The sequence below is a fragment of the Eumetopias jubatus genome, unplaced genomic scaffold (genome assembly GCF_037043125.1).
Source record: "Eumetopias jubatus isolate StellerSeaLion01/CBP00866 unplaced genomic scaffold, mEumJub1_p1.0 scaffold_2, whole genome shotgun sequence".
NCBI lineage: Eukaryota > Metazoa > Chordata > Mammalia > Carnivora > Otariidae > Eumetopias > Eumetopias jubatus.
This window is the reverse complement of record NW_028274808.1, coordinates 201,426,792-201,442,193: the sequence shown is the minus strand read 5'-3', so window position 1 is coordinate 201,442,193 and position 15,402 is coordinate 201,426,792. Positions and strand designations below refer to the sequence as shown.

General features: G+C 44.1%; 1 protein-coding gene across 8 annotated transcripts in view; it reads left to right on the top strand.

The window, feature by feature from the left end:
- The window catches only part of NSD2 (nuclear receptor binding SET domain protein 2), a 101,402-nt gene that overhangs the window by 42,134 nt on the left and 43,866 nt on the right, over positions 1 to 15,402 (top strand). For all 8 annotated transcript variants that reach the window (XM_088021258.1, XM_088021257.1, XM_088021256.1 and 5 more), the window contains 3 exons: positions 2,209 to 2,371; positions 11,759 to 11,925; positions 12,429 to 12,911. In XM_088021258.1, the coding sequence (XP_087877384.1) occupies positions 2,209 to 2,371; positions 11,759 to 11,925; positions 12,429 to 12,911 (813 nt within the window). The remainder of the gene's footprint in view (positions 1 to 2,208; positions 2,372 to 11,758; positions 11,926 to 12,428; positions 12,912 to 15,402) is intronic.

Below are 15,402 nucleotides of genomic sequence, written 5' to 3'. Positions count from 1 at the left end.
AATAATGAAGATTTTTTAAGGGTTTAAAAAAAAGTGTTTTTAAGTGCTCAGGAGCTGTTTAGCTTTTGCTAATATAATTACAACAGTGAATTTTTTATTTTTAAATTTTATTTTTAAAATATTTATTTGACAGAGTAAGAGGGAGAAAGAGAGCACAAGTAGGCAGAGCAGCAGCAGAGGCAGAGGGAGCAGCTGGCTTCCCACAGAGCGGGGAGCCCGATGCGGGGCTCGATCCCAGGACCCTGAGATCATGACCTGAGCCAAAGGCGGATGCTTCACCGGCTGAGCCTCCCAGGCGCCCCTACGACAGTGAATTTTTTAAAAGATCAGTTTAGTGAGCTGGGCTGCCACAGGGGGTTTTTGAAGTGCCCATGGTTGTGGGGGAATCTCACTCTTTCATAGGGGAAGAGGCCAGTGCAAGTGATTCCTAGCTCTGCTGCTTGGTTTTGTGAAAATATGGGTAGAATATCTGAATTTTGACTCTCCCTCTTCAGCGTGGGGGCGGTACTACTCATCCTCATGGGGCCGCCGTGTTGCTTAGATGACACAAGAATGTAAAGCTGGGGTGCTCGCTGTGGAGGAGCCAGCTGGCATTTTTTTGAAAGTGTGTATGTGGCAGCTCTGGGCCCTTCCCACCATGCACACTGATCTTTTTAACAGCTAGTGAGATTTCAGAGCTGCTGTCCTTGGTTTACAGACAAGGAAACGGAAGCCCAACAAGTTCAGCAACTTGCCCAAGTATGTAGAGCTCTTAGGGGAAAGCTCAGGAGTTCACTCACACTCACGAGGAGACCAGGAGTCAAACTGACTGTGTGTGGGGTGGTAGTGGCCCTGGTCAGGTCTCCAGCTTCCTAAGTGACCTGTGTTCTGAGGTGGAGACACTGAGGCTTAGAGCCCCAGGACTCAGATCACAAATGGAGCTGAGACTTGCTGCCAAGCCCTCCTGATGTCCTTGCCACTCTAGGTCCTTTCCTGCTGGGTGATGCACATGCTCCAGAGAACTGACAAACACGTGGCTGGGGAGCGGGAGGGTCAGGGTATGGATTTGATCCATGAAAATTCTTCCTTGACCAGGTGAATAAAGCACCATTAAAGACCATCAACCAGGCCGTGGGAGTAGGTATTTGTAGGGCTCTTCATAATGTTGAGTACCTACTGTGTGTGCCAGGCACTGTGCTGATTCTTTAGCTAGGGCAAGGGACAATTTTGATGAAGTGATAGCAGGGGAAGCATGCTCCTTTTTTTTAAGATTTTATTTATTTGAGAGAAAGAGACTGAGCACAAGTTGCAGGGGGCGGGGCAGAGGGAGAGTGAGAAGCAGACTCCCCGCTGAGCTGGGAGCCAGACACAGGGCTCAATCCCAGGACCTGCAGATCATGACCCAAGCCACCCTGATACCGCAGGTTTTATTTATTTATTTGACAGAGAGAAAGAGAGAGAGCACAAATAGGGGAAGCGGCAGGCAAAGGGAGAGGGAGAGGGAGAAGCAGGCTCCCGACAGAGCAGGGAGCCCTGATGTGGGGCTCAGTCCCAGAACCCCGAGATCATGACCTGAGCTGAAGGCAGATGCTTAACTGACTGAGCCACCCAGGCGCCCTTGCCTTTTTATTTTTTTTAAAGATTTTATTTATTTGAGAGAGAGTGAGCGAGCGAGACAGTAGGGGGAGGAACAGAGGGAGGGAAAAGCAGACTCCCTGCTGAGTGGATCCCATGCCCCTGAGATCATGACCTGAGCTGAAATCAAGAATCAGGCATGCTCAACAGACTGAGCCATGCAGGTGGGCCCATGCTTGCCTGCCTATCTATCTATCTATCTATCTATCTATCTATCTGTCTATTTAAGATTTTATTTATTTGACAGAGAAATAGAGAGTACAAGTAGGCAGAGAAGCAGGCAGAGGGAGAGGGAGAAGCAGACTCCCCGCTGAGCAGGGAGCCCAATGTGGGGTTCGATCCCAGGACTCTGAGATCATGACCTGAGCTAAAGGCATATGCTTAATCAACTGAGCCACCCAGGTGCCCCAAGCATGCTCCTTTTTTAGGTGTGTGTGTGTGTGTGTGTGTGTGTGTGTGTGTGTGTGTGTGTGTGTGTGTGTGTGTGTGTGTGTGTGTGTGTGTGTGTGTTTTAAACCTCTAGCCTGATTAATCTTTGGATAGAAGGCTGGATTTAGGGGTACTTATAGTATGTCTTTTGTTGTTCATTTTCAGATTGCAGCTAAGAAAGAGTCCTGTCCAAATACTGGCAGAGACAAAGACCACCTGTTGAAATACAATGTCGGTGATTTGGTGTGGTCCAAAGTGTCCGGTTACCCTTGGTGGCCATGCATGGTTTCTGCTGATCCACTCCTTCACAACTATACCAAACTTAAAGGTATTGTGTTTTTGCATTGTTGTTTCATCTTTCTCTTTCTGCACTTAATCTTTCTAACGTCCAAACTTTTTTCTTACTCTTCCATAGCCCTACTATGGTTCTTTTTTATTTAAAAAAATTGTGCTAAAATACAAATAACATAAACTACCGTCTTGACCATTTTTAAGTGCATAGCTCAGTGGTATTAAACACGTTCACATTGCTGAATGGTCATCACCACCATCCATCCCAGGACTCACTCATCTTGTGAATCTGAACCTCGGTGTCCATTCAGGACTAACTCCCCGTTCCTGCTCTTCCCAGCACCTGGCACTCACTGTTCTATTGTCTGTCTACTTTTTGTAGTGTGGTTTGCAATTCCCTAAGGATTAGTGATGCTGAGCATCTTTTCTTGTGCTTATTGGCCATTTGTATGTCTCTGAAGAAATGTCTATCTAGTCCTTTGCCCATATGTGAGTTGGATTTTGTTTTTTTGTTGTTGAATTTACAGTGGTTCATTTTTGCAACTTTAAAGTTAATAATTGGTTCAGATGAAACACATTGCCATTTCTTTTTATATCCAACTCAGATATGTACTTTATCTGATTGAATTAATAGAGAAGTAGTCTTGGCTTTATATTGCTTTTTAGGTTTTATGATAATTTATTGTTTAGATAAACAGTGATGGCTTATTTCAGCATGATTTTCAGAAATTATATTTTATACTAAGTTTGAGTTATAAAAATGTCCCAGTTTATTTTTTAGGCCTGTGGGAAGAAGGAAAAAACTAGAAATGATCTTCTTTGGCATCCTGAAACTTGGGAATATAAATTGGTCTATGGAGCAATTGAAGAACACATTAGGAATATAATATGTTATTGATACAGATTAGAGCAGATGCAAATTTAAATATTAATCGGGGAGCTCACAAAACATAAAAGCTCATGTGTTTTTGGAGGGGAAAATGAGTTCAGGTGGTTTGAGATTCTTCTAGAAAGTTCTTCCAGAGTAAAGTTTGAATTTAGTTTGAGGAAGGTGATAAATGGTGAGCACAGTGTTGGAGCTGAGCCAAGATAGTGCCCAACTGACCTGTGCACCCTTCAGAATTATGGGTGACTAGAGCTGCGGGCTGGGCCAGGCGGACTTCCTGGCCTCTTAGTACTGCTGATCAGTCAGCCTTATATGGCTTCTTAGTGGTACATGAGTACATGTCCCCTCCTGTTCTTTGGTTGGAGGCCTGAGCTCTCACAGGAGTGGCATTGCTGCTTCCACTGCAAGTTGGGGTGCTGTTGGCTTGCTGTATGAAGCAGATGGCTGCTAGGGATGGGGTACGGGGGTGCCTACCTGGCAAACAGACATGAGAGGAGGTGGGTTCAGAACAAAGAGGACCATGCTCGAGGCCTGAGTGCCTCTGAGTCCTGTCCAGCTTTCTTCCCCCGGGGGCTGGTTGGACTTGGCTTTGAGGCTCAGGAAAGCACATCTGCTTAGGACTTGTAGTGGCCACAGAAGAGCCTTTGGGCTGGCTTCAGCTCTGACTCCATGGAGGACCTTCGGCATCCTCAGCTTGCCAGAATTGGGGAGTCCCTTCCATGAGGCTTCAGGGACCCCAGGATGTACCCCAGAGGCATCTAGACTTGGTAGAGTATGAAAAAAACCATCAGTTGAGACAGAGGCTCGGCACGCACACAGGTGTGCGCCTGAGGTGTTGCTGGTTCCTTCCCAGCTCTCTAAAACCACGCAGCAAAGCGAAGTAGAAGTCATGGTGGGCTTTATGACTTCATGCCACTGGTCTGCCCAGCACATCACAAGCAATTCCTTTTTAATGTCTGGGGGTTTCGACTTTGTTTATATGAAGCTCCCGGCATCTCAGACCTGTGTGATTGAAGGGGTCTTTTGAATGTCTCTTGGTTCCAGCTCGTGGGATTAATTAATTTTAATTTCATTACATCTTTCCCCTGATTTAGAGCAAAATAATTCCTGGAGTCTACAACAGGCTGTCCGGATGACATTCACACACAACACCATTTTTATTCTCTCTCACTTCCTCCTCCTCTATTCTCCGGCCCCTACTCTTGCTTACAACGTTGGAGCAGAGCGTTATGCTCCCAGTGGAGGCATGGGCTTTGGAGTCAGCTTGCCAGGGTCTGACTCAACCGGTTGGTCTAGTAATGAACTGCTTAATTTCCTTAAGCCCCAATTTCCCTACGTAGGAAAAGGGAGGGGGGTAGTGATAGTAACACTTGTTTGGAGAGGTCTTTGCGTGGTGAGTAGTGAGCATTCAGACGTCAGCACAGGTTCCTGTTCTCTTTTTTACTTTTAAACCCTGAATTTTTATTGTATCTACCCCTTTCCTCTGGTCACCTCTAGGGCTCTTTCCTGAAAGAAATGGTCCAGTTTGACCATTTACTTCCCCTGCAGCATCCCAGTGTTGGATCATTTAATTTAGATAATTTTGTACCCATTCTTAGTGCCTTCATGTCGCCAGACATGCCCCAGCTTCCCCAGCAGTGCCAAGGGTTCACACTTGAGTTCCATCTTGTTGCTTGTTGTTTGCTTGTTTCTTTATTTAAAAACCTTCCAAGCCCATGGTTCAAAGTGGAACAGTACAGTGGACACCCATGAACCCTCACCTATATTTGCAAACTTTAGCCTGCTCCATCTCTTTCTGAATATGAACACTCCTTTGCCAACCCATGTGAATGGAGGCTGTAGGCATCGTGGGGCCTCACCCCTAGATGTGTCAGCAGGAATCTTCTAAAAACAAGGACAGCTTCTTGCCCAACTCAACACCCAGACACACGTAAGGAAACACTGTTGTCAGTGACACTGCCCCATCATCTGGGCCCTTGCTTAGACTTCCCCAGCAATCTTCAGTGTTTTCCCTGTGCCTGTTTTTTCTTCGCTCTGGATTGAAAAGGGTGCTTGCATTGCATTTAGCTGTTCACTGTCCTATCTCTTTAGGCTCCTGCAGTCTAGACCGGCACTCCCTGCCCCCAGCTCTCACTGCTCTAGTCTCTTGTGGTCAGACTCAGGTCCATAAGACCAGCCAGGTGTACCCTGTAGGTGTTCTTGAGGGAAGGGGCTTGAGCTTGGCCCTTCACTGAATACCTGCCTTCTTGCAGTGTGTTTCTCTAGGCATTGTTTGGGGATGCAGGGGAGGGAGCACTTGTAATCACAAGCAAATCAGCTTCAGAAGACTGCTAATGTGCATTTGAAAAGTAGTTCAAAAGGAAGGGAACCAGGGTGAACACCCTCCAGCTGATAGGACATTCATATGACCTTTGAAGAGGAAAGGGGTCAGAGGAAACTGTGAGAATGGGGGGTAAGGGGATGACAGAAGGACACATGTGTCAGTTGGATTCTATCAGGAGCTCTTGGTGTCAGCTCTCTCCCACTTCCCAGTAGGTGGTGGCCAACAAAACTCTCCAGGGGAAAATACAGGCCTTTTTTTTTGGTCATTAGTGAGTGATCTGTGGCCCTGTTTGGAGATGAGTTTCCCCTGCCAGTCTTTCCTTATGGTTTTAGTACTCCCTTATGATCCAGTGGCTTATAAAATGGTAACTGTCCATTTTTATCATGCTTTCTGTGTTTAACTGGCATTTTTCTATGAAAATGAGCTTCCTCTTAAGAATTTAGTTATGTAGTATAGTCCTTACTCTTTAAAAAATTTTTTTTATTTAAATTCAATTTAATTAATATGGTAATATTAGTTTCAGAGGTAGAACTTAGTGATTCATCAGTTGCATATAACACTCAGTGCTCATTCCATCAAGTGCTTTCCTTAATGCCCATCCCCCAGTCCTTTCCTCCCCCCCCCCTTTCTTCCTTCCTTCCTTCCTTTCTTTCTTTAGATTTCATTTATTTATGAGAGAGAGAGAGGGAGCACGAGCGAGGTGAGGGGCAAAGGGAGAAGCAGACTCCCCACTGAGCAGGGAGCCCGACGCAGGACTCAGTCCCAGGACTCCAGGATCATGATCCCAGCCGAAGGCAGGTGCTTAACCTACTGAGCCACCCAGGTGCCCCAGTCCTTACTCTTTCTAATGCTCAAATTGCCCCAGATTTAACCAGCAGGAGTCCCATTAAGTCCCTTTCAGCAGTGTCCTTTTGACATGTCTCAGTCAGCCTTTGAGCACTTCTTACATGTGGCCCAGCAAGATGTTCCATGCTCATTTTATACTTTGTTTGCCCTAGTCATGGAATCAGCCAGTTTCTTGAAGAAAAAACTTGGGTCTTTTTAGAAGACAGTGGTGTAGGGGCGCCTGGGTGGCCCAGATGGTTAAGTGTCTGCCTTCAGCTCAGGTCATGATTCCAGGGACCTGCTCAGTGGAGCACCTGCTTCTCCCTCTCCTCCTGCTCCCCCTGCTTGTGCTCTCTTGCTCTCTCTGTCAATTAAATAAATAAAATCTTAAAAAAAAAAAAAAAGACAGTGGTGTGTAGAAGCCCAGATCTGGGTGCCAGTCATGTTCAGTGCTATGAGAGACAGAGAATCACCAGGGATGTGTGAGGTAGGACTCCAGGCAGTACTGAGATCTGGCTCCAAGTAGAACTTTGGGTCCATTTATGATTCCTGAACACTTGGCATGCAGCAGCTCCATGATGGGAGTAACATGGTGAGTAATGGGTGTACTTTGGGGTTTAGGTGTCCTTGTTGGGGAAGGACTAGGGACCTGAAGAAGGGGTGGCTTCTGGCATGGAGCTGGCTGAGCATGGGGGTCTTGTAAAGCAGGTTTTTCTTTTTTTTTTTTTTCCCTGTGAGATGCAACTCCCTCACCTTACCCGCATCCCCATGCCAAATTTTATTTCCTTCTTCATTTTTGTGTATGTAAACCTTTTTCTCCCACTTAATTATGCTTGGATTTATAGATGTGCTTGAATTTGGATCTTAGTAATGCACTCAGATTTTAAAAATTGAAGTATAATATACATGCAGAAGAGAAGACAACTCATAAGCTGCAGCTCAATCCACACTCTTTTGAAAGTTCAAATTTCCTTTGAAAAGCTAAATTAATGAAAGTTTTAGTAGCATTTTTGTGATATATGGCAGCATAACTTGTCTTGCCTACTATCTACAAGGGCATCCAGATGGATGAGCAGCTTTGAGGCCTGACTCTTTAAGTTGGAAACAGAAGATAAATGTATGTTTTAGATATTATACTGTGAAGGAAACTGAATTCTGTTGCATCCAGAGCGTCCCCATCTTCTTGGCAACCTGTATTTCCCACTAGTCTTCTCATCAGATAACTGGGGCCAGGAGTCAAGTAATTATCTGTTGTGGAAAATTTTGTTGTCAACTTTTTCTGTTATGGAAGGGAACCCTCACTGCTTTATTTCTAAATTCCAGCATTTTCTAAAAAATATAGGTAATCTGGCTTTCTCATATCTTGGGTTATAGTATAATCTCCTTACTGATTTTTTCTTTTTTGCTTGTTCTCTCAGTTACTAAGAGAGGTGTGTTAAAATCATCCACTGTGATAGTGAATGCGCCTTTTTTTATTTGCAATTTTGTCAGTTTCTGCTTTACCTATTTTGGTGCTCCAGTGCCCCCCAGGGACTAAACCAGGAAATTCAGGCATGGTGATGCTTGTCCTTTATTTCCTATAGAACTTGTGGTGTCATGTCCTTGTGATTTTGTCCCTGTGCTCTATTCTTCTGTAGGCACTTGTCTGCGTGTGTTTTTTTTTTTTTTTTTTTTTTTTTTTTATGGCTTCTCTTCCTCCCTAGAGCTTCAGTTCCAAAGCAGCCTTGTCTCTTTGTGTGGAGTCCATTCTGCATGCATGGGTGACTGCTGTTAATTCAATGGATTCTATAGAATCTGGAGAGACTCTGGCTCAGTCTGGCCCAGAGGGTTAGGGACCACCTTAAGTCCACTGGGCCATTATGGGGAGGAAAGGATTGTAATGCAAAATTAGGTACCTGGGCTATTGGTGGAGGACAGGTTCTCTTAGAAGGGATTCTAGGTAGGGGGAGTCAGTGACAGGTGTTTTTGTACCAACCATGATTGATGAACATCAGAAATCACAGGAAGAAATAATTACTAATAAATAGTGGGACAACTGGTAGATATTCACCTCTCAACTTGAACCAAAGAAATTCATATGGATTAAAGAAACCCATAAAATAGGGGAAAATTGAGTTATATTGTTACCAAGTTTCTAGATAGGAAAGAACTTCGAAACTAATTACATTTATTTTACAAACTTGGGATCAGACTATAGTATTCTTCTCTGCTTTTTTTCACCTGACCTGTAAAGAGCATTTTTTCTGTGTAATTAACTATTTATAAAAAATAATGTAAGTTCATATTATTTCATCATATGCACTGTAACAGATTTCTTCATTATGCAAATGCTGTGACATATGTCTGTAGTCCTTTTCATGACCACGGAAAGTTCTTTCAAAGTCTTAAAGTAGTGGAAGAAGTCACAAATCCCTTAACATATTTTTGAATCTCATCTGTTGTAAAATCAAAGAAGTATACACACTTAAAAACAGCCCAAATTCTATTGAGAGGTTAGTAGTGAACTTAGAGCTAATTATTTTTAACTCTTTCAACATTTTCTTCTAGTTTTAATTACTATCTTTTGATTTATCATTTAGATATTTTCTGTTGATTTTCTATTATGGAAAATGAAGACTGATCTCTTCAGTCATTTCTTCTTTTCTTCCCATCCTCTGTTCTTTGGTGTTTTTTGTTTGTTTTAATTTTTAGCCTACCAGCCACTCCAGGGGGCAAATTAACTCACTGTTTTTATTACATCAAACATAAATGTTTACATAATTTTGACTATGTAAATATCATTCAGTGAAAAGCAAATTGTGTTCTGTAATTGCATTTTCTTTTTTGTACAACTTTTTGTTTTTCTTGGAGTTAATTATTGCCTTTCTTTCTTTCTTTCTTCTTCTTTTTTTAAATAGGCTCTACACCCAATGTGGGGCTTGGACCCACGACCCCGAGATCAAGAGTCCCATGCTCCACTGATGAGCCAGGCAGGCACCCCTGCTTTTCTTTTTAAAATCATATACTTTGCTATATAAGGCTATACAGCCTTATTTTTTTTTTTTTTTTCAAATATTCATTTCTCTGTCCCTGAAACATCCTATTATGTAGTTTCTCCTTTTGGGGGATAAAGCGAAAACCTGTGTTTGATTTACCATTTTCCTTTTCTGCTCCTTGGATCTCATCTTTAAAAAAAAAAAAGATTACTTATTTATTTAGAGTGTGTGTGTGTGTGTGTGTGTGTGTGTGTGTGTGTGTGTGTGCGCGTGCGCGCGCATGAGCGGGGGGAGGGGTAGGAGTAGAGGGAGAGAGAATCTCAAGCAGATTCTGTGCTGAGCCTCTGAGTGCAGAGCATGGAGCTCACTGTAGAGCTTGATCCCAGGACCCCAAGATCATGACCTAAGCTGAAATCAAGAGTCAGACACTTAACCAACTGAGCCACCCAGGCACCCCTTGGATCTCATCTTTTAATCCGCTTTCCCTGCTCCTCAGATTTTCTTTTGGTATGGAAGAGTTAACTTTTTTCTTCCCCTGGAATCTTCCATTTTCCTGCTTCAATCTGTATTGCTGGCACTCTTAACCTTTTGCATAGTAGTAATCTTTGACTTTTTTTTAAGATGCTTTCCTGAGTTACACGCATTGTTTTCTGTGGCTCCACACTGTGCTCACTTTTGGTCAGTTTTCCTTTTTTGCTGGAGTATATTTTTGGGGTTCTAAGAAAGTGTGTATGAGAGGTAAATTTGATTCCCTGTCATTCGGAGGATGCTACTTCTGTGTTTTCACACTTGATTGATGGTTTGGCTCAGTATAGAATTTTATGTTGAAAATAATTCTTTTCAGAATTTTGAAGGTATTACAGCATTTCCTTCTAGCATCTGGGGCTGCTCTTGAAGTACCTTGTTATTCTACTTTTTGTTCCATTATCGTGGAAGCTGCCCTTGTCCCCTCCCCCAACACCTTAAATGTCAGAAAGATGTGCATTGGTATGGGTGTTGAATGCGGCACTTAGGATTGTTTTAGTTCTGAGATACGGTCTTGTGTTCATTCTTTGACAGCTTTCTCTGTTTCTCTCTCTAGAAGAACAGTTACTTGGGTATGGTACTTCCTGGATTGATCCTATAGGTTTTTTATGGGAGTAGATGTTTTTCACCTTATTTTTCTTTCTGGGAGATTTCTTAACTTACCTTCCAAGCTTTCTTGCTGATTTTTTTTTCGTAATTGTATTTTAAAGTTTCTAGTAGCTCTTTCTCTTCTCTTTTCATAGCAAACTAGACTTTTTCTTTGTCAGGTGTCCTCTCTTCCTGGTGTTTTGTGTGTGTGGCCTTGCAGAGACTGCTTATTTCTGTGTGTCTTGGACTCATTTTTGCTGGGGGCTTTCCTGGGTCCTGGGGGTCCTTGATGCTGCATTTGTGTTTGAGAGGGTACCACTCAGAGCTGTTGCAGCCTTTATGTGGGGAGACTGTTAGCTTATTTTAGAGGGGCCATCTGGTCGTTGGCCATTGAGTTGGGAGGCTCCCCAAAGGACGCGACGGAGAGGTTTCTCCTCTGGGATGTGTTGGTCCTTTAGGGAGTGTTCTGGATTTCTCGTGACTGGCATTCTCCGTGAAGGAGCAGGGGCGGGTACTCCTCCCGTGGAGATCCCCTTTGCTCCTTCCACTTGGCACAGAGGTCTGACTTCTAAGGCGGGGCTTGAACTCACAACCCTGAGATCAAGACCTGAGCTGAGCTCGAGTCAGATGCTTAACTGACTGAGCCACCCAGGCCTACCGAAATCTGACCTTTTAACCAGCTTGCTTGTTTTCAACCTCACTCTTCCTCAGCCGAAAATGGCATCTCCTCTCTTGGATTTTGGGATCAAGCGTCTCTTTCCTCACCCACCTCCCTTGTGGCCGCACTGTAGGATGACATCTGAGGGGTTACCCTGTGACCTTATGGCTGCCCTCAGAGGTCATTGGTGCCCTGATTCCCCCTGTGAGTGTTGTGAGTGAGTAGCCAGCCCAAGGTTGCCCAGCTGGTAGGTGGTGGGGTTGGGATTGGACTCAGGCTGTCTGACCGCAGTCTGTACCCCTTCATTGCTGCATAGGCCCCTCTCTGTTGAAGGGCCCTTTTGCTGATGTTGTCTCTTGGCCCTCTTTATTTGGTGATCTTTTCAAGTGGATCTTGGAAGGAAGGAGATGTCCACTTTGTTTCCTAGTTTAATTTGAATCTTACCTGGGCCCTCGTGAGTGTGTCCCCTTGCTCTGTGACACGGAGCACGGAGGGGCAAAGAGTGGGACTCCCTCGAGGTTAGCGGCCCGGGCGGCACGGCCGCAGAGCGGCCCCCAGCTTCATGCCAGTAGTCCTTGACAGACCTGCCTAATTTCATCCGAAATTCTAACTTTGAAGTTCTAACATTTTATTTTAAAAACTAGGTCAGAAAAAGAGTGCACGCCAGTATCACGTACAGTTCTTTGGTGATGCCCCAGAAAGAGCTTGGATATTTGAGAAGAGCCTTGTAGCTTTTGAAGGAGAAGGACAGTTTGAAAAATTATGCCAGGAAAGTGCCAAGCAGGCACCCACGAAAGCTGAGAAGATTAAGGTGATAGATGTTCCTTAAGTATAATTTTAGACCAAAACTTTAATTTTTATTCTTATTTATCTTTTTTGAAATTACGGTTGCTTGATTTAGTATAATGGCTTATGTCTGTCATTGTTTAACTTCACCCAAGTACACTGTGTTACAAAACATGACAAGTTTCCTTAGGAACAGTTTATTCGTTTCACCCATTTGACAGTAGAGATAATTTGTTTTATAATTTTTATTCTTTCTGTATATATAAAAATATAAAAAATGTTACATATAATATATATTATGTGATATATGTATTCCATTAGTTAAATGTGTTTGGAATTGACTTCCAGTTTAAAGAAATAGTAGTTATTATATTGGGCTGAATTCTGTCTAAAACCTTCAAGTTAATTCGCTTTTATAGTTTTTGATTTCTAAATTTATCTGGAATTATAAAAGTATCCTTTTTTTAAAGTGGGTTACTTTTTTGTTTGTATAATGAAACTTACAATGTCTTATGTTTTTCTTTTCAGCTGTTGAAACCTATTTCAGGGAAATTGAGGGCCCAGTGGGAAATGGGCATCGTTCAAGCAGAAGAAGCTGCAAGCATGTCGGTAGAGGAGCGGAGAGCTAAGTTCACTTTCCTCTACGTGGGGGACCAGCTTCATCTCAACCCTCACGTAGCTAAGGAGGCAAGTATTGCTGTGGAGTCTCCGGGACAAATGGTAGAATCCCCAGGAGTCATTGAAGAAGCTGCTGATAACCCCAAGTCCATGAGAGAAGAGGGCATTCCCATCAAGAGAAGGCGGAGAGCCAAGCTGTCTAGTTCTGCCGAACACCAAGAAAGTGACCCTGGGATGGTAAAGAGTACTCCTCAGAAGATGGCAGAAGCCGACCCCAAGAGAGGAGTAGGGTCTCCTCCTGGAAGGAAGAAGACCACGGCCTCTGCTCCACGAAGCAGGAAGGGAGATGCGGTGTCCCAGTTTTTGGTTTTCTGTCAGAAGCACAGGGATGAGGTGGGTACTGTGATGGGTTCTAAGGTGTTGTGTATTTATTCTGGGGAGTTCCTGAATTTGAGGAACATCCCTTCAATGCTGTTTCTCTCGTTTCTCAGCATTATCAGCACAGTCTGTAGTGAGCCTGGCAGAGTTTTTCGATCTAATAAATATTGTTAGGGAGCAGCCATTTTCACCCTTGGGGGCAAAGATGCTTGCCTCTGCACTCTTGGTTATGAAAATTGTCTCTCCCGTTGTGGGTGAGAAGATACCAGGGACCAGGGTATATCAACGATGAAAGCATTTGAACCCTTTCCTTAATTGTCATCGTAGAATATGGCATCTGTTAGTACGTTGTAAAGCTTGATTGTAAAGAACTGAAGGGATTAAGCGCCTGTTTTTTTTGTTATGTTCAATAGTACTTGAAGTGAGTGGGTCGGTAGGGCTTTTCTCAGTAATGTAAAGTTGGCATAATGTGAGAAAATCTGGTATGTGATTCACTGTGTTGCAGATTAAATGAGCCTCTCAGTAGATGGAGAAAAGGCAACTTGATAAATTTCATTGCTCTTTGATACGAAGTTAGCAAGCCAGGATTAGAAGGTGACTTCCTTAATCTGTTGAAGAGTATCAATCAGAACCCTTCAGTAAGCATCATACTTATTAATAAAACTTTAGAAGCATTCGCTTTAAAATTGTGAACAAGACTAGATGCCTTTCTTTAGCCACTTAACCTTAAGTGTTGTAGAGAAAATACTAACCGGGACGGTAAGGGAAGGGAAAGGAACGAAAAAGGCCTAACTGTAAAGGAAGAAATAAAGCTGCCATTGTTTGCAGAGGTCTGTGTGGAAAACTTAAGAGAATCTACAGAAAATATTTAGAATTAATAAGAGTTCACTAGGACTGGTGGATGTGAGATCAGTATACAAGAACCGCAACACAGAGGAAACGTGGTATGAAGACAGATACCACTTGGGGCGCCTGGCTGGCTCAGTTGGTGGAGCATGTGACTCTTGACCTCGGAGTTATGAGCGTGAGCCCCACTTAAAAAATAAAATCTTAAGGAAAAAAAAAAGACACACCATTTACGAGTGCAACAAAAAATAAGGTACCGAGAAATAAATATAACACAACATGTATAACTTTGGAGAAAAATAATGCTTGGTACTTTAGCGGACCTAAATAAACAGACATGTTAATGGATAGGAAGGTTCAGTTTTCTGGAGTTGAAGTTGTCAATTCTCCTTCTATTAAACTATAAATTCTGTATAATCCTAATAAAACTCCCAATAGGAATTTCTTTGCATTTTTTAAGTGGATGATAAAGAGCCTCATCTGAAGACTTGCCTTGTCCCCTAGGAAGCTCTGTTGCTAGAAGCAGGGACGTTTGTGCCTTGGATGTTCAGGGCAGTGGCAGCATCCCGAATAGAGCCCGGAAGCAGACTCTTGAGCATGTGGAAGCAGATGGGAAAGGGGTGCAGACAGCTGGACAGGCTGGCTGCTCAGGATGGGCACTGGGACCACCCCAGTGGTTTCACAACTCAGCTCCTGTAGAACAGCCTTGTGCTTTGGGAGAGGGGAGGATTTCTTAAGCCAAACTGATCATAGATCGTTGAGGAGCTATGAAAGCTTATGTGCCAAGGACACCATGAACACAATGAAAAGATGAATGGTGTGTACAAGCTCAAATGATTCTGAAGGCTATGAAAATGGCAATTTCTAGAAAAGTCTGGACAGCCAGTGCATCCATGAAGAGATGCTGCTCAGCCCGCTGGCAGCCGGGGCGCTGCAGATGATACAGCTGTGATGAGGGTGTTCTCCCCAGCCCCCAGGTGAGCAGCACAAGCCAGTGCCTCAGGAATGCTGAGCAGCAGTGAGAACCCTCGTCCTTTCTTCCACCTGGTTTCAAGAGAAATCAGGCAGTATATAGTGGAATTGAAGATGCGTGTTTTTTATGTATTATAATGTCATGCCCAGGTATTCGGCCCTTGGTGCCCAAGGGGATGGCGCAGTGTTCGAAGCTGGAAGGCTGTGAAAGGAGTGACAGCAGTGCTGTGTCCCTGCAGCGGGACTCCGGGCACCAGTGCTGTGAGCCCACTGGAGGTCCAGGGGGCGGGCAGTGTGCTGATGGCTGTGCACATCCCGTCCCGGTCCGATGAAGTGTGAGAAGTATAACCCTGCCTGTTTTACCTACCTGTCTACCTGCATCCATCCCAGAAGAGTAGACATGTAGCTGTGAATGTGTGTCCTCTGTTTCAGAGCTGAGACGTCTTCCCAGGGAAGGTGGAGAAGCCGTGGCCACTGCCAGTTTTGAAATGGTGCCGAGCACTGGGCAGTGTGAACAGCTACCACACCGGGCCTGCTGCAGGCCAGGGGCGCCAGTGGCACGCTCTGCATATGCACCACCATGTTCACAGCCAGATGCCTAGCATGGTTGCTGGAGAGCTGCGTGCTCTGGGACAGCCAGCTGCACTCCAGCCTGTTCCTAGTCTGTTTCTCCATGGTCTCTCCACTC